At 42.7% G+C, this 26,995-nt stretch overlaps 1 protein-coding gene across 4 annotated transcripts in view; it reads right to left on the bottom strand.

The window, feature by feature from the left end:
* Nucleotides 1-26,995, bottom strand: part of MAPRE1 (microtubule associated protein RP/EB family member 1) — a 34,621-nt gene that overhangs the window by 3,100 nt on the left and 4,526 nt on the right. For 3 of the 4 annotated variants that reach the window (XM_025876767.2, XM_025876769.2, XM_025876768.2), the window contains exons 2-7: nt 25,745-25,868; nt 14,794-14,939; nt 12,159-12,366; nt 9,141-9,262; nt 4,619-4,771; nt 1,242-2,989 (exon numbers count right to left, since the gene is read on the bottom strand). In XM_025876767.2, coding sequence (XP_025732552.1) covers nt 2,933-2,989; nt 4,619-4,771; nt 9,141-9,262; nt 12,159-12,366; nt 14,794-14,939; nt 25,745-25,865 — 807 coding nt within the window. In that variant the 5' untranslated portion in view covers nt 25,866-25,868 and the 3' untranslated portion in view covers nt 1,242-2,932. Of the gene's footprint in view, nt 1-1,241; nt 2,990-4,618; nt 4,772-9,140; nt 9,263-12,158; nt 12,367-14,793; nt 14,940-25,744; nt 25,869-26,995 lie in introns of those variants that run through there. The other variant, XM_073880557.1, reaches the window with a different exon arrangement.

Genomic DNA, 26,995 nt, shown 5'->3' on the forward strand with positions numbered 1-26,995 from the left:
ACAAAGTTAGGAGGGACCTGCAAGGACTCAAATCTGATGTTCCCCCATCAGAATCAGACTTGAACTTGTAGGCACGTATGTAAGGCCAAAGTACAAGTCTGAGGGCTACATCAAGCCCAGGTCGCCTGAGGTACACAGTAAAATGCAGATTTTCAATCTTCCGACTCAGAATTTGTGGAGATGGACTTCAGAAATATGTCAGTCAAGTTCCCCAGGTGATTCTGAATCCCATTAGTTAGAGGACCACCAGCCTGAGTGAATCATAAATCCCAATCCAGCCACAGGACCCATGTCCTGTGGGTCATGGTTTACCATGTGGGAAAGGTTTACCTTTCCTCAAGCAACAGAGAACTCGCCAAGCAAACCAAACAGCTTACTCAAGTTAACTGCACCAAGTGACCGAACCTGAACTAGTCCTGTCAAGACGTTATAGGCCTCAGCCTAAAGAACAAGGTCAATAGACTTAGGCCAGAGGTACAGAGAGGATCAGCTTCACTCCTTCCAAGGTAATTTCTTAGCTGACATTACCCTATAGTATCTTCACCAACTCCAAGCATGCCTGGAGGCATCTTCTTGCAGACTGCCAACACATGGGGTGTCAAATCCCTTCTGAAGGTGCACAACATTTCAAGGAAGGTATCATACCACTAATTTCTAGGGGAAGTAATGTGGATTTAACCCTAGGCAAAATCATCAAGTTGGGTTTACAGAGCATCCATAATTATGGCAAGAACCCTAAAGATCATACAGAAACTACCTCCTACCCATTTATTTCATACTGAAAATGGCAGCAAGTCTCCTTTTGAGCTTTCTTATAACATAGAATTTTAAAAGGGAGGTGAAAATGATGACAATTTCAGGTTATTTCACAGATTCAGACTGTGTTTCACTGCCTTTGAAACATACTTTCGGGGGAGAAAAAAAAGTATCTCCGCATAGTACCCAGCAAGCACTGTCCTGCTGCAGTTCTCAGGAGGAATCCGCCTGAAAAGGCTTCAAGGCTGCGGGGCCAAGCCTTGGACTTCTCAAAGACCTCTCACAGTAACATGAGAATGTCTAACAGCAGGAGGCTGAGAAATGTGCAGAACGGAGAAAAAAGGAACAGGCTTAGAAATAAGTACATTTGAAAAAACAGTCAAAGACTGAAAAGATCACTCTGAATTTAAGAAAGAATCGGTACCTTACCATTTGAACCTAAAAGAATATACCCAACAAGACAAATTTCAGAAGACATGACACTCTTGAAATACAGAATTTTATTTAGAAACTGTTTAAAGTAGAAAAAAACCCTGTCAAGAAAGACCAGGTGGAAAATGGGTTCCCAATAAAATGGAATTTTAGGGCAACAAAAGTCTAAAAGGCCACAAAAGAGAAATAGCACCACTGTTATTTGAACAATGGCTAGTTACTTGCATTTTTTGGCATTGTTAATTACTGAATCTGGGTTTTCCTCTGAATTCCACACAGAGCATGCACTACACAACAATTTTATCATAAAATATCTGCTTTCTACACACATTTTAGGACAAGCTACCACCAGGAACAAATCAATACAAATACATCAGGGGCTGAACAATCTCAGTAGTGGGTGACACACATTTTGCAGAATTCTGCCAAACAAAGGAACTGAATAGGCTAGGGGCAAAGCAAATGAGGAAGAGTTAAGGAATGAAATATTTTAAATATTAATAATTAATTCAGACACGGTACTGTATCTTCTGCAAAAGAAAATTAACATTTAGTAACACGCTAACGCATTTTATCTCCAAAGAGATTAGTGCACTGGCAAAGTATTCCGATAACAGTGGAGGGCGGTGGACAGCAGGTACCGAGAACACCCAGCCTTGCAGATCCCAAGATAGCGATGGCCTTCACTGGTCACTCCCTCTGCCAGAAGTCCAGAAAGAACTTGCAGCGTGACCATCGGCCTGCTGAACTTACACTCTAAGCAGCAAACTTTAAGGAGCCAAAGAGGAGTCCCCAGTGGGCGAGGGGAGCAGAGAAGAGAAACATGTTCAATGTAAACGTAAAAGACAGTAAAATGGGACACGACCCCCATTCAAATCCCAGAGATGTGGGCAAGTCCCCCAAAGTAGTTGTTAGATTTAAAAACTGGACATACCTCATTTCCCAAGAAACACAATACATAGAAATTTCAGGGATAACTGGAAAAATCATCAGAGAAATGTTCAATGAAATTCAAGCTCTTCAACTCAAACATCCCAGGGCTGAAACACACCCTCTATTCATCCAGGCAACAAGGCCTCTTACTTCTTAGAGCAGGGATACTATTGGTCAAGGACACCAAATGGCTTTACAGAGCAACTTTTTAAACTTTCCTTTTGGGCCAAGGTCTAGGTCTTTGAGGATTCAAGCAGCCCTGCAAGGCCTGTGAACAGCAGATTCCAAAGGTCCAGAGGTCTGGCCCTTCTTCCTTCCCAGATACAATGTCAAACATGTAAAATCTCCTGTCATGTTACCTTTTATATTTTGAAATATGGAAGCATATTTTAAATACTCTTAAGGCATTTATTTATTAAAACGTTCTCTGCCAAGATTTCACATTAGCTTAAAATTCAAATCAGTCTTTACATTTCTCTACTGAGGTTTCCACCTCAGTGTATCACATAGTAACACCTTCTCCAGCACTCAGTGTTACCAGCGTCCACACGGTGAGCCCCATGGTCAGCCTCTTTGTTCCCTAGGTGACCCAACTAGATGTTAATACTGCTCTGCTACAGGGTAAAAGCTCCTAACTCAAACTCATTGGAAAAGGGGTGAAACTTCTGCAAAGTGCACTTTAAGAAGAGGTACTGTTTTGCTCATGAAAAGAAACCAGTGAGTCCTCTAAGAATAATAAAAGGGGGTATTTTACAGTTAAGCACATGATTTGGAGTGAAGAATTCGGATGTTGCTCTGCCGGTCCAGGCCGTTAATACTCTTCTTGTTCCTCTTGTGGGCCCCCTTCATCAGGTATCACAAAGCCTTCCTAAAACAGGAAAACGAGAGGGGAAAGCTATTACTCAGCACCAAATGAAGGATCAGTTTCTACTGTGGGGCCACTTTCCTCATATTTACAGCCTCTCAAAGTCAAGGGCTCTTCCTGTCTCTACCACACACTTGACGTTTAATAGCACAAGGCCACGTGACCACCACTTTATCAGATAGTGGAACATCTCACAAAAGGCAAAAACTAAGCATAAATTTATCCTCAAAAGTTGATTTCTTAAATATGTCTTGATTATGGTGACGATTTCACACATCATCAAGTTGTACTTAAATGGGTACAGTTCACTACATCAATTCTACCTCAATAAGGTTGTTAAAAAAAAAAAAAAGAAAATATACTCTCAAAAATCCCTGAAGTCATCATGAAAGTTCAGTACCATGCCATCTCCTCTCAATAAACTGTCTATACAGCCAGCTTTTCTTTATGCCTTCCTCTGATCACACTTAAGGACCATGCATGCCATTGTGGGTGTTGTGGGGTTACCTAAAATACAATACCCACGGTAGCCACCAAGACTGATCCAATATTAGTGGCATGGGAATACAGCCGATTCGCAGCTCCCACCTCACGCTCACTCTAGGGCATTCTGGCATCTAGTAATGGCTACCCACCATAAAAATCAGACTTTCCCTTCGACCACCATCTTATTTTTTTTCAACTATCTCTATAGCTGAATTTACTTAAGACAGGACTACACTAAAATAATACTCAGACTAGACCAAGGATCCCTGTATCTTTACCATCTTTGTTTTCATCGAAGCTGGCAAAGAGCAAGCCCAGAATAAGGGTTTATTGAACAAAGTATCATCTTTTCAATCATCCGTCTTCATCCCCCGAAATTCACTTGGTATATTTAGAGAACAGCGTTAAAGACAATATTAGCATTTCCTTATATTTGTATACTGCTATACATACTATAAAACACTTAAGATGTAACACTGTAGCTTGATCCTACAGACCTTACTAGGTGTGCAGATTTATAAATAAGCAAAGCCATTAAACAATGGACATAGCAAGATACCAAATCCTAAATATAAGGAAAATCAGTCTCTTCTGATCAGCTAGCATGTCATGATTAATATCAGCAGATTTAGCTGTGTAATGGATCCCGGGGAACTTGACCATAAAGTACTGTGAGGAAATGGGAACCAGGCACACTCCTGGGGAGGAGGAACAAAGATAAAACCTGACAGCTACAGGCAGGGGACATCAAAAAGGGGCCGGGAACCTGGTTCCCAGGTCATGCCTGGGGTCCTGATAAAATGGAGCTGAGAGGTCCAAGTTGCAGGGGATAGAGTAGAGATGGTGGGGTTAAGAGCATTTTGTGGCACTCATCACCTATCAGTGGACATAAACCACAGAAGCAGGGCAAGCCAGCCACCTCCTTGTCCTATTCCTGCCTCAAAGGCTCACAGACCTCAAAGCAGAGGCTGAGGCTGAGGCTGAGCAGAGGTGACCTCTGGATGACTTTGAGAGGGCAAAGTGAAAGTCTTTTGATGAATGCTATCCTGGAACAGACAAGCACCAGCACTGAGTTTGCTAAAACCAACCAGATAAAATGTCTCAGATGGCAAAATGGCAAGAAAATATCCTCATGTCCACACGTACATCTGTAGCATACAGAATGTCCACGATCCTCTGCAATACTGGATTGTTTTCCCCCTCATTCTCCTGGCAAATCAATTCAATGTTCCTTAGCTTTCCAAAGTAGAAATCTCTCTCTTTCTCCAAGTCTTCAACGGTAAGTTTCAATACGTTGACCTGCATAAGACATTGAAAAGGGTGAGATACTCAGCGTTTATGTACAAATACCGTATCAGACAAACTGTTAAGCCAAACGGAGACATGGTCTTCCATCACACTCTCTAACATGGACCAAAACCCACTTTTGTTTAATATCAGTTTTCTTCAGCTCCAGATAAATAATGTAGGCTTGTTCGTGGCCACCTTGACTATAATGCCTCCCAGGAAGAGGCAGGCTACACCAGGAATCATGAGGAACTTCTCAGGGATTGAGAAAAGACCAAGGAGAAAAAACTCTGGGATCCTGAGACAAATACAGAAGCAGAACCCACAACCCAGCCCAGCAAAGTGGCTGACAAGCATAAACTGAGTCCTTACCAGGGCACTGGTCAGTGAAATCCAGGTCTTTCTGCCCGTGGAGGTCAATGGAAAGAGAGGGTCTGGGTCTGGAGAAGCAGGATAGAAATCCCAAGGCGAGAGAGGAAGATTGACTAAAGATGACTACTGTTAGCCAAAGACAGCTAGAAGTGAGAGCGGCCTGGGCATGGAGAACTCAATGGTTCTCACGGGGCCACCTTATGTTGGGGATGGGGGGAGCAATCCATGACTCAAAAGAAGAGGAGAAGGTCCTGGCCTGGTCTCTCTCCCAAGAGAGTTTCAAAAGGGAGAGAAGACACAGAGGCAGGGAGCAGACCCAGCACGTTCCACCAAGCATCTCGTCAGCTCACCACTCATGCTAAAGGAGGCATCCTGCTGAGGGGCTCTAATTCCCATAACAGGCCAGTGAAGAAATAAATCTCAGTGCTTAGGCCAGGACTCTTATCTAGCCAAGAGTAATAAATGTCATAAAAACTGTCATGGCCCTTTGTGTATTTTAAGCACAGAGCACATCTTCATTCCAGTATATTCAACTCTATGACATGTGAATTTGATTTAACTCTCACTGAAATACAAATTACATGGCATACCATGCAGCATAAAATCCTCATGGGACACAGAGTCTGGGGCCACAGGGAAGGTCAAGCCAGGAAATCAAAGGTGCAGCTACTGAGAACAATTTGGGAAGCAGGGAATTCTGAGAGCCAAAAAGGCACCACAGACTAGTCCAACCTTCTGAACTAATGGCAAAAACTGAAGCAAACAGCTTCTTTAGCTCCCCCACGGCCTCACAAAGAAGCGAGATATAGCCAAAGGGATCAAGTCCTGTGCCAGGGCGGAAGAACACCCCCCTTCATAAGCTGCAGTCAAGAAGCATCCAGAGATGAGAACAGGTGTCCAGAACCACCAGGACCATTGTGTCAATTAGTTAATTTCAATGTTCATCATCAAAGGCCTGAACTGACCAAACCAGAATCAAGGTTCTAAAAAGACTTTCAACCCTTCCTTTTATCAACCACAGAAATCATCTTTTACAAATAACTCAGAATTTCAATAAAATATACTATAAATAAATAAACATACACACACACACACACACACACACACACAAATAAACTATCAGCCCCAAAATGGAGTATGAGAGAGAACAGAAGGGCAAGAGCTGGGGTACCTGGGTGGCTCAGTAAGTTAAGTGTCTGACTCTTGATTTCAGCTCAGGTCATGGTCTCAGGGTAGTGAGATCAAGCCCCGCACTGGGCTCTGCGTGGAGTCCCCTTCAGATCCTCTCTCTCCCTCTGCCCCTCCCCCAGCTCACACTCAGTCTCTCATTAAAATAAATAAATCTTTTGGGGGGGCGGGGGAGCTGCCTTAAATCTTGAGTTCTAAGATCCAAGAGTCAGGGAAGAGGCCTTCTAATCCCATTAGTGACTTAGGAGTAAAGGGAAGTCAAAATAGCTTCAAAAGTTATGCTACACCTTGGAGTCCATCACTCACGGTTCACAAACCCACTCCAACTTCCTTGTCCTACACATCATCAAGGACACCAGAACTCAGCCTTCTGGGCCCTACCTGAGGGGCCAAAGCAGCCTTCCTCCGTGATATCATTCAATAAGTATGCATCTACAAGAAACAATTAGTATACACTAGTTAAGTCATCAGCTTTCACTCCCCACTCCTCTAAATGCTTACCTATGAGGTTATTAAAACTCTGTGGCTAGTAATCAATGCCACTCTTAAAACCTTCTCTTGTAGTAAAGTAATAGCTATAACCTAGGAAACCCAAGGAGAATGCTCTGGACCTGCACTGGCCAGCAGAGTAGCTAGGAGCCACAAACGGCTATGTGGGTACTTGAAATGTGGCCAACGCAATTGAGACAGGCAGTAAATATTAAACACACACTGGATTTCAAAAACCTAGTACAGTCTTCAAGCATAAAGTATCTCATTGATGATTATTTGTATTGATAACACTTTGGATGCACTGGGTAACGGATTATTAGAAGAAATTTCATGTGTTTCTTTTCACTTTTTTTTTAACGTGGCTACTAGAAAATTTTAAATTACGTATGTGCCTCACATTTCTGGTTTGCATTCTATTTCTTTTGAACAGTACTGCTCTGGACTCAAATCAACTCAAAGTAAACTTCTCCAGGATGCCTTAAGACTGCAGAATCGCTGCAGATCTCTGAAAGAAACGGACACCACAAGGTAACCCGTGTAGAATACACTGCTGCCCTCTTGCCCTAAGAAGCCTGCCTGGCTCTATTCCCCACATCAGTCATTTCTCTCAGACCTCCACATCTTTGTCAAGGGCTACAAATTCAAATACTTCCAAGGGGCCAGAGAGATCAGGTATATGAGCCAAGGGGAGTCAGTACCAGAGTGTTACAGGTAAGGACTCTGGCAACCTGGAGAGAACCTTAAAAAAGCCTTCATATTAAAAAAAAAAAAAAAAAGGAAACCCTGCACAAGCCCAAGTACTCCAGACGCAGGGCTGGGGCCGCTGGCTCAACCCTCCAGGCAGGTCACTGAACCTCCCCCAGACACACTGTCCCTATCTGTGAGACCTCACAGGGCTAACGCAAAAGTGAAGTACTCACTAGAACAATGGCAAACCACTCTAAAAACGTCCGTTATTTTTATTTTTATTATTAACATCTGTGAAGACAAATGGACTCCCGTGAACTTTTAAAAAGATACTTCAGAATCTATTTTGCTCTATCAAGACCATGGACAAGACCTATAATAATCACAACTGTCTTTTATCCACTGCCATTTTCCCCTTTTATTCCAGATACCACTGTCCAGGGACCTGACATGACATCAGCTCATGTAATCCGCTCAACTACCACGAGCAAAGTATTAGCCCCACTTCACTCAACACAGTGAGTTCAGAGAGGTTAACTGACTTGCCCCATGTCAGAAGCGGCAGAGCCAGGAAAATCCCCAAATCCACACAACCCAAAGCCTGTGCCCCATCACGCAGGACACTACTGTCCAAAGCAGGAGCCCCACAGAGCCTGCTGCATCTTCTCCTACAGAGTACAAGATGAAATCTGGGATGGCCACCCACCCCTGGCATTGGCTTTCAGGAAAGTGAAAAGATTCAATCCCAAAAACACAGGAATCATAGAGCATCCTTTAAAACTGGGGTTAATCAAGAGAATCAGCGAAAAGCAAACAAACAAAACTATAAAGTTGGTGAAAAAATGTCTAAGTCTAAATGCTGTTCAGATCCACAGAGACCTCTGCTAAGTACCTTCAGGATATTTAATCCTGAAGCATACATTTCAAATCACAGAACTAGTAAGAACAGAAGAGCAATAACATGTTTTCCATACCAGTTCCACTCTAATTTGGATCTCTAGTGACCCAGGATTTCAGCACAGACACCGTGGAATCTTCTTATTTACTATTTAGAAAGGAACTCTCCTTGGGCACCTGGGTGGCTCAGTTGGTTGAGCGACTGCCTTCGGCTCAGGTTGTGATCCTGGAGTCCCGGGATCGAGTCCCGCGTCGGGCTCCCCCGCGTCGGGCTCCCTGCTCGGTGGGGAGTCTGCTTCTCCCTCTGACCCTCCCCCCCCATCATGTGCATGCACGCTCTCTCTCAAATAAATAAAATCTTTAAAAAAAAAGAAAGAAAAGAAAGGAACTCTCTTTTATCTTTTGTCAGAGCCAAAATTCAAGAGACACTCTCTGAATCCCACAGAACCCTGAGAGGTGTTCCCGAGGTCTTTGACAGGGTTCTACTGTACGGGCGGGTCTCCCAGGACATCGGTTTCTGTCACACTAACACATTTTAGAAACGCCCAATCCCACTCTTCCACCTGCACCTCCACACCCCCACTCCCCACACAGCACCCGAAGTGCTCACAAATCACGAGGACTGCTTCAGCAGGCGAACAAGGCAGGCCTTCCTCCAAGAACACAGACAGGCCTCCCCTGGTCAGTGTTGCCAAGCATCCTTTCTCCTGAAGTGACTCCTGTCTCGGACAGAGGAGGTGCCTACCTGCTGCATCAATTCAGCTGCTTCATCATCCCCGTTGCCCACACCAGGATTCTTTCGCACCACACCCGGGCCAGCCTTAGGGGTTGCAGTAGTTCTGTGTGTTGCAATGGGCCTCTGTGGAGCTGAGAGAGGAGCAGAGCTTTTTTTAAGAGGAGAAACTTCAAGACAAAAAAACCTACCAGACAAGAGGAGGCTGTGACCAACTGCCCTCCACAGCAATGCAGTGAAGGGACCCAACGTAGAGAGCCCAGCATGCAAGACAGCACTCCCATGTTTGCCCAAAGTGGTTTTTATGGCAGGGGAGTTAAGTACCAATTTTAGCCACCATCTTTTGTGTTGGGAAGGAGTCCCTCTGTGAGGTTTTTTTTCCGCTGGGGTAGAGAGGACTACCATCTGAAAGAGACACAGTCATTCTGGCACAATCTACCTTAACCTAACTCCAGCCAAATCTGCAAAGAGGGCAACTTCATGAAGCAAAGGCAAACTTCATGCCAGGAGTGGGCTCACAGTCCCAGCTGCTGCCGGGTGCCCAACATTTCCCATCTGGAAGGTAAGATGCCCCCCATCTTAGAACCTCAAACTCCTTGGCTTAGGAAGAGGAAGATGGTAGAGACTGCTCATATCACTCATTACCTCAAAACCCACATCTTGCTCACCTTTTAGAAAGTGGTTAGGAGGATTAGGAGAGGAAAGCAGTGCCCTGACTAGGACTTACAAACTTCTCTATGAGTAGAGCCAAAAGCTGACAAAGTTAAGGAAAGAGTAGTAAAGTTAAAACAATCAAGAATAATCAAGAATGGGCTACCTTGAGATAAATTTATCATTCATGATGTTGATCATTTATTTAGCAATTATTTTGTAAAGCTGTACATGATGCCAGGCTTAGAAATATCTGATCTTCCTGACACCCCAAAATGTTCAATAATCATAAGGCCTTTCACCCGCAGGTACAGGCACTTCCTCTGGACGATCTCTAGTATATGTTTATCCCCAAGATCAAATGCTTACTACAAGTCTCCACTTGCCTGTTACCAGCATCTACACAGATGCCCATTCTAGGAAGCTAAGCATTCAGTATTTGGAGAAATCAGAACCCTCATACACTCTGCTAATAAGAATATTAAAACGGTGCAGCCACTTCGGAGAAGAGTCAGGTGGTTCTGTAAAAGGTTCAACAGAGGAACCATACGACCCAAGAATTGTGCACCACAAATATATACCTTTGGATTTATACCCAAGAGAAATGAAAACATAGGCCCACACAGAAAGTTGTATAGGAATATTCAAAGCAGCATTATTCCTAACAGCTCAAGAGGGGAAACAACCCAAATGATCATCAACTGATGAATAAATAAAATGTGGGGGCACCTGGGTGGCTCAGCCAGTTAAGCGTCCACATCTTGATTTCAGCTCAGGTCAGATCTCAGGGTTGAGAGAGCGAGCCCTCCATCAGGCTCCACAATGGGCATGGAGTCTGCTGAAGATTCTTTCTCTCCCTCTCCCTCTGCCCCCCCCATAAAAAATTAAAATAAAATGTGGTATAGCCATAGAATGGAGTATCACTCAGCCATTAAAAAAAATGAACTGACAGGTGCTCCAACCTGGATGAACCTTGAAAACATTACACTAAATGAATGAAAGCCAGACACAAAGACCACATATTCTATGACCCCATTTGTGTGAAACATTCAGAATAGGTAAATCCACAGAAAAAGTGGATTAGTGGTTGCCTGGGATTGAGGGGAAGAGGAAGGGCTGGGGATAAATGGGAAGTGACCGCTATGGGACACATACGAGGTTTCTTTTAGGGAGTAATAAAAACATTCTAAAATTGGTTGTGGTGATAGTTGAACATATCTGTGAGTACACTAAAAAGAATTCAACTGTACATTCTAAATGAGTGAACTGTACGGCAAGTGAATCCTATCACATACACAGTATCTCAATAAAGCTATTAAAATTAAAAAGTACACAATGTCCCTCTCTACTTAGCAGATGGATCAGCCTCTCTCTAAAGGTACTATGGGGCCTTGGGGCGCCTGGGTGGCTCACTCATTAAGCGTCTGCTTTCGGCTCTGGTCATGATCCCAGCGTCCTGGGATAGAGCCCCGCATCAGGCTCCCTGCTCCACAGGAAACCTGCTTCTCCCTCTCCCCTCTCCCTGCTTGTGTTCCCTCTCTCACTGTCTCTGTGAAATAAATAAATAAAATCTTAAAATAAAAAAAGGTACTATGGGACCTTAACTAATACTCTTTCCACCTTCTGGAAAAGGAGGCATTAGCATCTGCAGAACATCTGCCCTGCCCTGAAGTATACACATGTTCTACGAATACATGACTGCAAACAGGTTTTGGGAAACCTACCAGGCCAAAACCTTTTAGAGGAGGTCTCTAAAAACTGCCTCCCAGATTCTGCTGGCATCATAGCAAGCCAAAGCCACTTAGGAGCTCAAATTTTAGGGAGGGCAGGGAAGCCACAGTAAGCACAGGAAGCTTGTCGGCAGACAGAACGATGATGCAGAGAGCCAAGCACAGTCCCTAAAAGACCTAGAAATCTCCTTCAGTTCCTGGGTGTTGAGGTCTGGTTATAACTTCCCATCCCAGGACCCCGTGAAAAAAGTCCTTGTGTTCAAACTAAAGCTCCCTTTTGTGAGCTAACCTGAGGAATTTCTATCCCAAACAACTAAAGAGTACTGGCAAAATTACATAGAGTAACTCATTCAGGCCTCAAGAACAACCCTCTGGGGCAAGTACTGAAATTCCGATTTTACAGAGGAAGAAACTGGGGGGGAGGGGGAGATAAAGTGGCTTAAACAGGGCTAAAGAGACCTAAGAACAAACACAGGTCTGCCTGATGCCACAATCCATGATCCTGCCACATGGCTGGGATTGTGCTCCTTATTCTCCCGAAGCCTATGGCTGCTCAAAACCCTCTGGTTAAAGGTTGAATGAATGAATGACTGAATGAATACCTGGAATACTATTATTTGGAAATGGCATTTTTGTTTTGTAGTTTTACCTGCACTGCTAGAGCTGAGAGGTTTCTTCGGTTTGTTCAGAGCTGGAGCAACAAGGGAGGGAGCCACTGCAGTTTCTTGACCTTGTCTGGCAGCTACGGGGTCATAGTCTTTTCCATCATAGTTTGCATCAAAAAACTTCTTGAACCACTGAACAAATTCAAAATTGTCCTGAAACTTTCCTTTTACTAATTTGTCCACAGGAATTATCTGCAGAAAAATATCAAGACTATTTAGCCCAAAGCAAGAGGTGTTTGGCAAGCATCAAACGTGTCCATGCATCAAATCAGTATAAAGCTCTGCCAAAAGGAGAAAAAAAATTTTAGAGGCAAGAACTTAGTGCTAAGTAAGCCCCTGAAAGTTTATAGAGCAAGTTTCAATCCGTTTGCCTTCCACAAAGTACTTAGACCTGCCAACCCACCTCCCAGTCTATCAAAAGGAATCAGAAATGCAAAAGAACACATCATATATTAGTCACATACACACATCCGAGCACATAGTAAAACATGTCATTCCACTGAAAAAGAGTAATCTCCCCAGGCAGCTTGCATGGCCACAATGCCCGTCACAAAGTAGGAAGCCCAGAGCACAAACCAACCACAGGTATCTACAATGAACTGTGTTAAAGAAAATTCGGTCTTATCAATCATTATCTCAATAAAGCTGGAAAAAAAATTTATCCAGAGAAAAAAAAGGAAAAACTGTCTTAAAAATAGGTCAAGGTACATAATTTGTCCCACAACAGATTTCTACAAAATGGCATGGTTTGTTTTTTTTTTAAAGATTTTATTTATTTGAGAGAGAGAGAGAGAGAGAGGGAGAGTGCAGGCACGCAGGAGCACAAGCAGGGGGAGCAGCAGAGGAAGAGGGAGAAGCAAGCTCCCCACTGAGCAGGAAGCCCAATGAGGGGCCCGATCCCACCTGAGCCAAAGGCAGACGCTTAATCGACTGAGCCACCCAGGTGCCCCTGGTATGTTTTTCAAGTAATTCCAGTCCTAATTAAAAACAACCCTGTAAACTTTCTTATTGTACAAGGATACTTGTTATCAGGTATTACTTCAAATTGTTGGACTGGCAGGAAGAGTTTAACTATCTTTTAACTCGTCAAGGATTCCAGTTGCAATGGTATTTTTATAAAAACTAATATATGTAATATTTTGAACTATATCCACTCCTCTGAGCAAATAAGTGTAATTTTAAGAAATTACTTTGTGGGGCGCCTAGGTGGCTCAGTCAGTGAAGCGTCTGCCTTTGGCTCAGGTCATGATCCCAGGGTCCTGGGATCGAGCCCCACATTGGGCTCCCTGCTCAGTGAGGATTCTGCTTCTCCCTCTCCCTCTGCCTGCCTACTTGTAATCTCTCTCTCTCTAATAAATAAATAAAATCTTTAAAAAAAATTACTTTGTATGATACTGAGACATTTATAAACAAAACGTTATCTGGTACTCACTTCTCAATAATCCCTGAGTATAGCAGGTGGGGTAAAGGGATATCTGAAACAAGCTGGCCATCATTTGATAATCGCTGAGGTACATGAGGGGATCATCACACTATTCGCTCTACTTTTCTATACTTTAGAAATTTTCCTTGTTCAAAAAAATAAAATACAATTCTATAAAAAGAAAAATGACTGTACGTAAGTAAACTACATGTATCTAGTTTAAACTAAGCCTAGTACCTAAATGATATTTGTTCGGTACAAATGCATATTTCATATACGGAGACAAAACTAAATTAAAAGAAAAACTGATTTCAAAGTAAATACAGACCAGACACATCACCAAGATGATTAGGGGGTGATTACAAGCTTTACTAAAAAACATTTCCCCCAAAAAAGGCTTAAAAGAATAAACCATTCTCTGGGGCACCTGGGTCATGAGAGTGAGTCCCACATCAGACTCTACGATCAGTATGGAGTCTGAGATTCTCTCTCTCCCTCTGCTCCTCTCTCCCCCTTTGCACTCTCCCTCAATAAATAAATAAAATCTTATATAAAAAAAAAGAATAAACCATTCTAATGGGAGTAGAACTGCTAAATTTTGCGTTAATTCATTATCTAATAATAAACAGAGATAGTATTTGTCCTAATGAAGCCTGGTGGGCTATGTTTCTGGTACTTTCAAATATCCTTAGGGGCAAAAGGGAACTTGACAGCACACACAAGGGATGTTCCTTGTATCCTACTATAAAAAGCAAGTATTTCTAGAATCTTCTCTATTAGAACTACTTATTCTACCATATGGTATGCTTTACAAAAGTAAATCCAGAGATAAAAAGGATTAGATCTCAGACTAATAAAGATTAAACAGTATTACTAAAAAAAAAAAAAAAAAAATTCTGAGTACAGATTTACAGGCTGATTCCTCCAGATACTAGTAACTTCAAAATAAAGAAAGAAGACAGCAAGGGAACCAGGGGTAGGAGGGTACAGAGAAATGCTGCTCCCAGTAAACCCTGTTTTACCTGGAGAAAAGGTAATTATATAAATTATAATTTATTATAATAAATTATATTATTTTTAATTAATATAATTAATTAAATTAATTTAATTTATACTAAATGGGGAGGTAGAAAATGTCCAACCTTAGTAACAGTTACTAATTAATAAACAACCCTGAAAGAATAAAATTTACTTACTTTGTCAACACCCATTCTCTTAAAACCTGCTTGTAGTATTTTGAAGTTCTGGATGTATTCATGTTCTAGCTTAGCCTGGAATTTCACTTTCTTCAAGGCAATGGAGCCAGGGAACAACATGTCCATAAACTGACAGTAGGCAGCCCCTGAAGGAACAAGAGAAGATTAATACATACTTAGATCATTAAATACTATTATTAAAGAGGCAGGATGAACTGGGGCGCCTGGGTGGCTCAGTAGGTTGAGCGTCTGCCTTCGGCTCAGGTCATGGTCCTGGAGTCCTGGGATCGAGCCCCACATTGGGCTCCTTGCTGGGCGGGAAGCCTGCTTCTCCCTCTCCCACTCTCCCTGCTTGTGTTCCTTCTCTCACTGTGTCTCTCTGTGTCAAATAAATAAATAAAATCTTTAAAAAAAAAAAAAAAAAAAGCAGGATGAACTGGGGCGCCTGGGTGGCTCAGCAGGTTGAGCATACGACTCCTGATTTCAGCTCAGGTCATGATCTCAGGGTTGTGAGATCAAGCGCCCTCCCCCCACCCTGGGTCAGGCCCCCCACTCAGAGGGGAGTCGGCTTGAGATTTTTTTCTCTCCCTCTGCCTGATTCCCCCCACCTCACATGCTTCTTAGAATAAATAGATTTTTAAAATAAAGCAGGATAAACTTTTACCCAAACCTACCTAACTCACATACAATTTATTTATTTATTTTAAAGATTGTATTATTTATTTGACAGAGAGAGACACAGCGAGATCAGGAACACAAGCAGGGGGAGTGGGAGAGGGAGAAGCAGGCTTCCCGCGGAGCAGGGAGCCCGATGCGGGGCTCGATCCCAGGACCCTGGGATCATGACCCGAGCCGAAGGCAGACGCTTAACGACTGAGCCACCCAGGCGCCCCCAACCCACATACAATTTAAAAAGATGTAAAGTTGGGCACCTGGGTGGCTCAGTTGGTTAAGCGACTGCCTTCGGCTCAGGTCATGATCCTGGAGTCCCAGGATCGAGTCCCGCATCGGGCTCCCTGCTCAGTACAGAGTCCGCTTCTCCCTCTGACCCTCTTCCCTCTTGTGCTCTCTATCTCTCAAATAAATAAATAAAATCTTTAAAAAATAAAAAAAAAAAAAGATGTAAAGTGGACCTATACTGGGGTGCCTAGCTGACTCAATCGGTAGAGCATGTGACTCTTGATCTTGGTGTTGTAAGTTTGAGCCCCATGTTGGGGGCAGAGCTTACTTACAACAACAACAACAACTAAAAAAAAAAATTAAGTGGACCACAAAACCCCAAAACGTCATTACCACTTGACGTCAAAGTCAATTTCTCAAAATCTCTAACAGACTGTTTTCACCTAAATTCTAACATACTTGCAATCTGGAAATCTGTGATGAGGAGAGAAGAAATGTTCCTATGTTAAAACTTTATAAGAAACAAGCATGACAATAAAATGACCACTACAAAGAAAAATGAACCCCTAGAAGAGAAAAAAGGGAAATAGGTGATTCCATCTGAGTTTTTGCAAGGACATATCCTCCTCCCCGTTGATAGGAGTAGGGATTTCCCAAGTATTTCCAAGATCCATTCCCTGACCTAGGTTAAACAAATCTTTTTCTAAGATGTTGGTCTCCCTGAGGTTTTACATCTCTAAATAAACTTAACCTTTGTTTATAAACAAAGTTAAATAGAAGAAATTTTTGTGTTCCTTTTTTTATTTTAAAAGCAGCTATAGAAAATTATTACATATATTTCATCCTATTTGCTTTCCAATTCCATTCCTTCCCCCACCTGCCCATTTTTTCCCATCACCACCCCCAGAAGTATTTTCTTGGTGCTTAAAATTTCCATGAATGTAATTTCTCTAATGCCTACCGAACTGCACTCTCCTAAGACAGGGCAGACTTCACTGTGCACTTAGTGCCCTTGCAAGGCTGATGTGCCAAAGAAACAGCCAGGGAAGGAGGCAAGAAATCCAATGACTTAAGCAAAAGGTGTTGTGCAGAATGAGACTGCCATCATATGCATAGTCAACTTACTTTAACTCAGACCAATCTGGCTCCCTGCCAGTTCTAGAATAAATAGTGCCATTATCATTATTTTTGGAAAGAAAATGCAAAGAGCAGAAGCACTTCAGTGACCAAAGTGGCATTCTGAGTAGAAAAAAGCATCAAAAAGTGAAAGCCTGATTTTCGAGGTGCCCAATTTACTTCCTCATCCAACAAAAATATACTGAAGGAATTCTGTGTACCAGGCACTGAATTAGCAATATTTATATTTTTAAAATAGGGACACAAATAGCTCCTAAACTCTAGAGGACAATGACCCAGTTTCTTTAACAAACTAATAGCATAAAGAAGGGTAATTTGTTACTTTTTTTTTTTTTTTTTAAGTAGCCTCCACACCCAGCATGGAGCCTAATGCAGGGCTTGAACTCATGACTCTAAGATCAAGACCTGAGCTGAGATCAAAAGTTGGCTGAAGGTTTAACCAACTGAGCCACCCAGGTGCCCCTGTTATATTTTAAAAGAGATTGTAAAGTCATAATTTACCAACTGCAATGTACAGATCTTGTTTGGCTCCAGATGCATACAAATCAACTCAAAACGCACACGCACACGCGCATACACACACACACACAAGATAATCTATTAGGCATCTATACTCACAGCATTGTGTTATACATGAAAGGTATTTTTCTCAAACAGCAAAATAATGTGCATTTACTAGATACACACTATTATTCTCAAGCCAGACACTGACTTCCCACTAAAGTCAACCAAAACCACTTAAAAGCAGCAATCATCTGCTTCCCACAAAAAACTTGCTTGGGGCATCTGGGTGGCTCAGTTGGTTGAGCGTCTGCCTTCAGTCAGGTCATGATCCCAGGGTCGAGGGATCGAGTTTCAGCATCGGGCTCCCTACTCGGAGGGGAGTCTGCTTCTCCCTCTCCCTCTACCCCTTCCCCCTGCTCGTGCTCTTTCTCCCTCTCTCAAATAAAATCTTCAAAAAAGAAAAAACAGTTATTTTAGAGCTAGAAGAATCCTTAGAGTCATTATAAATTTAAAAACAGAGGACAAAAAACTGTGGCCCAAGACCGCAGAGGCCAGAGACCAAGCTTGGGACCAGAATCCAGGTATCCTGACTCCCTATCCACTGCTCTTTTCCACAGTGCCACCAGACTTCCTCTTACAACACCCTGTAGTTGAATAAAGAAGCATTTCCTGGATGGTGGGGGGGGGGGGGGGAGGGAAGCTATGCCATGCTGTAACTGGCTGAAATGGAGAGATGATACATAAAGAAAAACATTAAAACCTCATTAAAAATGAACAGAGCAATTGGACAATTCACAAAAGAAATATAAATGGCTAATAAACACATGGGGATTCATCCTAAGGAAATAATTAAAAAAGAATAGGGCAAATATTCACTTATGAAACTGGCTACGCTAACTTTATTCACAGGAGTAAAAAACGGAAGCAACCTTTATGTACAACAGTAGGAGCAATCAATTAGCACACCAGCTGCCTGAGAGATATTATGCAAGCATTCAAAATACATGTTTTTTAATTTGCGGGGGAAACTCAAGATCTAATGTTAAAAAAAAAAGATACAAAAACATACCCATAAAATGTCTTCATATATATAAAAATAGCCATTCTAATACATACACGCATAGAAAAAAAACACAATGGGGACGCCTGGGTGGTTCAGTCGGTTAAGCGTCTGCCTTCAGCTCAAGTCATGATCCCAGGGTCCTGGGATCGAGTCCCACATCAGGCTCCTTGCTCAGCAAGGAGCCTGCTTCCTCTGCCTGCCTCTGTCTCTCTCTCTGACAAATAAAAATCTTAAAAAAAAAAAAGAAAAAACACAATGTATCAGGTTATGCCATATGAAATTACTGTTTTGTAGATCAAAAATGACTGAATAGTGGCCATCTCTAGGGGGTGGTACTGAATGCATTCTGTTTTTTAAGTATTCAATTATGTACTACAGTAAATATTACTTTTTTTAACTTTTTACTTTTAAGTAAACTCTACACCCAACATGGGGCTTGAACTCACCACCCCAAGATTAAGAGTCACATGCTCCACTGACTGAGCCAGCCAGTTGCCCCAGTAAATATTACTTTTATAATCAGAACACAAAAACGAAGGTAAATGTTTAAAAGAAAAAAATCAGCTCCTTTTCACAAAAGGGCTGAAAACTCCTGGCCTTTAAATGTCCCAACTGGGTAAAGAATAGGTTAAAAAGGGGCCTGCCTTCCAGTCTGCCTTAATAACAAAGATTGGCAACACAAGCAGGGTCCCTCTCAGATGGCTGCTAACCCAATCAATGATCTGTGGCAGAACAGGCCCACATAATCTGTGGCCTGAGGATGCAGACAGACTTAGGACAGGACCAGCCGTATGTCACTGCATCAAATACCAAGTCTCACCAGCTGCTGCGGCCTCACCCTACCAAGTTCTGTACTGCAAGGAGAGAACACAAAACAAGGCAACACCTGATCCAAAAGCTTGCACTCTCTCAAGTGCACTGGCTCTTAACCCTTTCAGGTCCAGAGACCCCTGGAGAATTAGATGAAAACTGCAGCCAACATTCTACACAGAAGAGATGCTTCCCAATAAGAAGACTCCAGGTGAAAAGCTGCCAAAGTTCTACCACAACACAAAGGAAACACACTGACTACTAAATGTAAGCATGTTCAGACTTTAGAGAATAGGTGAGGCTTGAGTCATCTTAAAGAAAAATTTAGAAATAGAGGGCTGGGCGCCTGGGTGGCTCGGTCATTGAGTGTCTGCCTTCGGCTCGGGTCATGATCCCAGGGTCCTGGAATGGAGTCCCGTATCAGGCTCCCTGCTCAGCGGGAGGCCTGCTTCTCCCTCCTCCACTCCCCGCTTGTGTTCCTGCTCTCGTGCTCTCTGTCAAATAAATAAAATCTTTAAAAAAAACAGCCTCAGGGCGCCTGGGTGGCTCAGTTGGTTAAGCGTCTGCCTCCAGCTCAGGTCATGATCCCAGGGTCCTGGGATCGAGCCCCACATCAGGCTCCCTGCTGCTTCTCCCTCTCCCTCTGCCACTCCCCCTGCTTGTGCTCCCTCTCTGTGTCAAATAAATAAATAAAATCTTATTTTAAAAAATCAGCCTCAAGATATTTTAACATGGGAAAAATAATCCTATTTTAATTTTAAAAGCAGGAAACAAAACTGCCCAGCATATACATGTGCTTGTTACTTAATGTAATGTCTGTAAGAGAAACAGATTGGAAAGAAACCAAATGTCCGTTGTTAAGTGACTGCTCCAAGGAAATTAGAATCTACACAGCCAAAAAAGAAAGAAAAGTGGTATCTGATATACTGATATGAAACATCCTCTGGAATATAGAGTGTGATTAAACATGCTACCATCTGTGTAAAAAAGGAGAAAACAGAACACAAAATATGGACAGATGTTTTTGCTTATACATACACACTCTCTGGAGCAGAAAACTGGGTGGCTAGTTGACAAGGTTAAGGAGGAAACTTTTTACCGTTTATCTTTTTGTTCCTTTTGAATTTTAAACTATTTTGAGACCTTCAGTTATTTCAAAATATTCAAAAAACAAGAACTGTATATACAGTGTATGTCAATTATTTTTAATAATTATAGCTAAATACTGAAAGTACAGCTACAATAAATGACTTTGGGCAAGTTGTTTAACCTCACTATGCCTCGGTTTCTCCATCTATAAAATGGGGATGATAGTCCTTACCTTCCAGGTTATATATGTAAAGCACTTTGGAAAGTGCCAGGCCTATGATAAGTGCTGAATAAATAAAGCCATAATTAGGAGAAAAAAATACATCTAAAAGATAACACCACCACTAGCTTGTGACATGATAGCAGATTATGGTTTTCTTAATATATTTTGTAAGACCTAATAACTTATAATTAGAAAAGTTTCTTGTCTTTTGTTTTGTTTTAATTAAGGCAAAGAAAAACCAAGAAGGTACTTGAAGAGTCAGGCAAAAAAGCTGGAAGAGATCCTTCCTTGAGCAGAGGAGTGACTCAATAAAAACGGTCTCTAAGAAAGGCTGCAGACTACTGTGGTGCCAGAGGAACCCGGTGGGGGAACCCGTAACTGGTGAGGAGGCCACTGTGGCAGCAGTGAGCAAACGGAGAAGGGGCTCAATCCAAAACACCCATCAGAAGACATACAGAACTTGGTGTTTTAGTCTCTTTGGAGGCCTGTAACACTGGAAAAATGGTGGAATCATGACCCAAAATGGAGTGTCTGGAAAAGGGAGCTAATCTGATGAGAAAATGAAGTGGAGGAGGCCTGGTTAGGGGCGTGGTCACGCTCAGAGCAGCATGAGCAAGACTGACAGGGCTTTTTTTTTAAAGATTTTATTTATTTGACAGAGAGAGACAGAGCGAGAGAGGGAATACAAGCAGGGGGAATGGGAGAGGGAGAAGCAGGCCTCCCTCAGAGAAGGGAGCCTGATATGGGGCTCAATCCCAGCACCCTGGGATCATGACCTGAGCTGAAGGCAGATGCTTAACGACTGAGCCACCCAGGCATCCCATGACAGGCCATTTTAGATAAACTCAAGGGCTCCTACAACAAGCTGAGGAATAAGGAAATCTAGCATTTGCCGTGGAGTGTCTGCGCACCTGCACCTCTCCTATTCTGGGCAGCATAGGAACTATGGAGGCGAGGTTAGAGCGAAGAAGACAAGAAGAGAAGGGGGCACTGACAAAACTCAGTGAGGGACACTCAGGTTCAAAGAACCATGCTGGGCCCTTGGAAACATTCGGAGGGCCTGAACATGGAATGAAACTGAGGGAACAGGGGACTGGTTGACAAAAAGCAACCAGCATTCCCTTTCTGATACAAGCAATCCCTCATCCAAATCATTTTCAGTGATCAGGGTTTTTTTCCTTGATGACTATCTTTCCAAAATACTTCATGACTGGCTCTCAAAAACAGGAGACTATGGAATGGAAAGGAACCCTGAAACAAACTATCAACCGTGACTCAAAGTTACCCTCCCCTTACCGCACAAGAGCCAGGCAAAGGCTTGTTTCACTGTCAGGGCGGGGCAGGGCTACAATGCTGACAAAACTCAGCCATTTCATAGGCAACCAGCACATTAATAGTGTAGGACCTCAGAGCATTGCTCTCTCGAGAAAAACCTATTCCTACCCTTCAAGGCTTGGGTTTCATAGAAGATTCTAGTCAGCTTGATGCTCTGCTCATAAGAGGTAACAAGAGGAGGGATCACGCACCAGTGTTAAAGGCTACTGGGATGCTGCTTAGGCCTCAGAAAATACAAGGGGTCTAAGGAACCTCACTTTCGCCAGGACTCCAATTCCCCGGCAACAGGCCTTCTCCAGGGACATGGTGTCTGCAGCTCATTCTGTCTGGTCTCATACTGAAAACGGAGACCTGGTTTTCTAAACATCAATGTGAAACATGATGCAACCATCTACATACTTGGAGAGAAGTCATACACAGCTCCCAGAGGAAAACTAGCTATGAATGAATAAAAGTTTGCCTACAAATCACAGTTAAGTGTCCTGCACTTAGCACTTTCTGCTGTGGAAAAGCACTTTATCCAGGATAAGAAAAATGGCAGGCAGCTTACAAAGCTGAAATTCTTCACAGGGATTTTTAATGAGACAGTATCATTGTAATTAATTATATACAATTTACATTTGTTTAACTCTCTTCCAAATGCTTCTTTTAAAAAGATAATTTCATGAAAAAAAAAAAAGATAGAACATGAATGCAGCACAGAGCGTCAGTTCTGTGGTCAGAAAGATCTGGGTTCAAAACCCGGCTCTGTAATGCATAAAGCTGGGCTCCACGGGCAGTCTCCTTGTTTGTAAGAGAAGCATATGCACACTCCCTTGAGAGCTACGCTCACATCCAGGGTCTGGCACAGAATCAGTATCTGAGAGCTATTTTTACAGTAGGCCTGGGTCCTACTACTCCAGTTTACAAATGAGGAACTAGAACATTAAGGGACTCGTCCAAAATCATGGCTCAGAGCACACTGAAGCCTCTTCAAGCCCAGTCTTGACTATCCACAACAGCTCCCTGTCTGATCTGGAGCCAGATCATACATGTACCATTCATCTACACATGAAAAGAGATCTAGGGGGCGCCTGGGTGGCTCAGTTGGTTAAGCGACTGCCTTTGGCTCAGGTCATGATCCTGGAGTCCCGGGATCAAGTCCCGCATCGGGCTCCCTGCTCAGCAGGGAGTCTGCTTCTCCCTCTGACCCTCTGTCCTCTCATGCTCGCTCTCTCTCTCTCATTCTCTCTCTCAAATAAATAAATAAAATTAAAAAAAAAAAAAGAGAGAGAGAGATCTAGGGACACCCGGATGGCTCAGGCAGGTAGCATCCAACTCTTGATTTTGGCTCAGGTCATGATTTCAGTATTGTAAGATACAGCCCAGCATGGAGTCTGCTCAAGATTCTCTCTCCCTCTCCCTTTGCCCCTCCCCCACCCATAACTGCACACTCTATCCCTTTCTCTTCTAAAAATAAATAAATCTTTAAAAAAAGAGAGATCTAATTTTCTAATTAAGTGAAATATATTTCAGAGTATATTTAAGGAAAGAGGTAAATTTTAGGGAGAAATTGCTGGTGAAAAAGCCGGCTCAAATGAAAATTGGGATGACCTCATCCCCACATTAGTCACAAATCACAGGGCAAAAAAGTGCTTTAAGAGCCTCAAACAAATGGGGATGTGGTGATGGGACTGAGGGAACAAACAAAAACTGGGGAGAAGGTAGCACAGATCTAAGGCTAACAACCTGTGCCTTCAACTAACCTGTCCCTGCTACAGCTAAAGTAACTAGTGAGAAATTAGCATGACTCATGAGCACCATCTTTTCACTATACAACTTCGTATGGAGCCTCCCCCTGACCATCTGCAAAATGGAGATTAAACCTCAGAGGATGTAACAAGATGAGCAAACGAAACTAAGAGCAAGACTTGGATCCAGCTATGAAATAAGGAAGTATAGAAGCTGAATTCATTTTATTTTTAAAAATCACGTAAATGAAAACAGAAATTTTACTTTTTAAAATTTATTTATTGAGAGAGAGCATGCACAAGCAGGGGGAAGGGTAGAAGGAGAAAGAGAGAGACTCTCAAGCAGACTCCACACTGAGCACAGAGCCCAATGGAGGGCTCATTCCCATGACCCTGAGATCCTGACATGAGATGAAATCACGAGTCAGACATGCAATCAACTGAGCCACCCAGGCACCCTGAAGGCAGTAATTTTAAACCAATCTAAATGGGGGCACCTGGCTGGCTCAGTCAGTGGAGTATGCGCTCTTGATCTCAGGGTTGCAAGTTCAAGCCCCACGTTGGATGTAGAGATTAATTAAAAATAAAATCATAAATAAATCCAAATGGCAATGGTAAAGGAAAAGTCTGAAGAGTGAGTAGGGCAAGGGGACTGAAGAACATCCGCTCTTGATTTGAACAAAGATTCAAGTCTCAATTCTGTTCTTGGCTGTATAACCCAGGACTTGTTACTCAGTTTCTCTAGGCCGTTTCCTCATCTGTAAGCTGGGGTTAATAAACATCTCTACCTCATGGAAGCTATAGTGAGAACTGCATGAAGAGATATTGGAAAAGCATTTACATGACCCTGGCACATTAAGTGTTCAATTAAATGACTGTTGCTGTTACACCCAGGAATAATTCTAATTCTCTCCCACAAATAAGATAAGAATTGAAGTAGCAGCAAGATATACATCTCATCCTTCTGGCATATTCTTAACCCCACCTTATCTGTGGTAGACCCAGTTTTGGTAATCCCAACACAATCCATACCATGTGAGGACAGTCAAGGGCAGTCAGTAGAACCCCCAAAGGTGAGACAGGAAGTCTTTAGAGGAAGTATAAACAAATAACATCGTCATGAAAAATAATTACCAAGAGTGTAGAGTTCATACTCTTTGATCTAGTAATTCCATTTCTAGAAATCACTATGGAAAAATCAGAAACCACCTAAATGTTCCCAAATCAGGAAGATATTAAACAACTCCAGCATATCCACAGAAATAGCAAACAGCCATTAAAAAGAAGTTATTTTTATGATAGTGAATGACACTAAAGAATATCCACAATATAGTTACGTGAAAAAAGCTGGGATATAGGGCGCCTGGGTGGCTCAGTTGGTTAAGCGACTGCCTTCAGCTCAGGTCATGATCCTGGAGTCCCGGGATCAAGTCCCACATCGGGCTCCCTGCTCGGCAGGGAGTCTGCTTCTCCCTCTGACCCTCTTCCCTCTCGTGCTCTCTCTCTCTCTCAAATGAATAAATAAAATCTTTAAAGCAAAAAGAAAAAAAAAAGGCTGGGATATACACAAATATATATGTGCACAGAAAAGTGAAAGAAAATATCCCAACAGCGGCTTTCTCTGAATAAAGGAACTACCAACATTTTTTATTTTCTTCTTTCTAGTTCTTTAAATGTCAATTAGTATACACAGAGGAAAAAAAAAAAACCACCATGTTTCTATCCTTGTTTTAAATCATTACCTCTCCATAAAATCCTTATTAAACAACAGTTCAATAAAATTGTGGCTGAAATGGCGTTTGCCTGACTTTGCTCTTGTGCTGCCTGGGAATAAGACATGCCACTGATAAAACTAATATAAAGCTAGAACAGTTACAACTGTCATCTTCAAAGAGAACATTTCAAATCTGGATGCACAGGAGTGCAGACAGAGAAGCTGGGCTAAGTGGAGGCGACGGAATGTAAAGATGGTAGCACAGAAACACACTCTCTCGCAGCACAGTTCCTTCCAGAAGTGGAACTGGGGTGGGCTGAAAGGAAGAAACAGGGCAGCCTGACACAGAACCTGAACCTGTGGCCTCTGCAGTCAGATACAGGCCTGTCCATTCCTGAAGGGCCTGCAGGCTTCCCTGGAAAAATGGTCTCGTGGATTTCTCTTACCTGAGCACAACTGTTCAATCTTCGTCAGATTCAGCTGCAGAGACTCATTGATCCAGGCCAGCATGTCATGTCGACTTAGGTTATCACTGGTGACTGATGTTGAATATACGTTCACTGCCATCTTCTACAGCATGTGAGGAAAAGAGAAGGGCTTACATTATTAGGCATGCAAGAGAGATTAAGCATTTCCTGAAGAGTCAGTCACCCAGAGCAGACCTGTAGTAGACTCAATTTTTAAGCCTCGCCTTCTTCCCCAAGAGGCCAAATCAGACACTAGGATTCCAGCAATGAAGTTGGATTGCTACACATAAGCATAACCCTAAATGAATTGCCCAACACCTGCCAGCCTAAAAGTCAGGCCCCATTCTAATGTGATTAGTATTAAATTTTAAGGAACCAGAGACACTAAGTAAAGAGATGATTAAATGCTCTATGAAGGGGGCGCCTGGGTGGCTCAGTCAGGCAGGCATCTGCCTTCAGCTCAGGTCATGAGCCCAGGGTCCTGTGATAGATGGAGCCCCATATAGGGCTCCTTGCTCAGCAGAGAGCTGGCTTCTCCCTCTGCCCCTCCCCCCGCTCATGCTCTCTCTCTCTCGCTCTCTCTCACACTCTCTCCTAAATAAAATCTTTAAAAAAATAAAAATAAATGCTCTATGAAAGAGGCTGATGTACAAACAACGTTCTCTGTTCAGAAAACTTATCCATTAATATTAAAATGTTCACAGCAGTTTCCTTCAGATGGTGGGAACTCTTTATAGTTTTCTATAAACTATAGTTTTCCTCTTTATAGTTTTCATAATTTTCCAACTTTTCTTTAAAGACTATACCCAGGAGCGCCTGGGTGGCTCAGTTGGTAAGCGTCTGCCTTTGGCTCAGGTCATGATCCCAGGGTCCTGGAATCGAGCCCACATCGGGCTCCCTGCTCCGTGGGAAGCCTGCTTCTCCCTCCCCCACTACCCCTGCTTGTGTTCCCTCTCTCGCTGTGTCTCTCTCTGTCAAATAAAGAAATAAAATCTTTTAAAAAAACAAATAAAAAGATAAAGACTATGCCCATTTTTTAATAAACAAAATAGTAAATAAACTTCTCCAAAAACCTACATACTACAAATGTGGTGGGAAATGACCTTACAGTGAAGGGTCCTTCGTACTAATACTCTCCTGAACCACCTGAGGACAGGAAGACATCTGAAGAGCTTCACAGATACTTGTCATTTACCCTGACAACTCCCCAAAAGGGTCACCTCATTCTCC

This window comes from Callorhinus ursinus, unplaced genomic scaffold (assembly GCF_003265705.2).
Source record: "Callorhinus ursinus isolate GAN/ISIS: 27379988/994484 unplaced genomic scaffold, GSC_fseal_2.0 scaffold38, whole genome shotgun sequence".
Classification (NCBI taxonomy): Eukaryota; Metazoa; Chordata; class Mammalia; order Carnivora; family Otariidae; genus Callorhinus; species Callorhinus ursinus.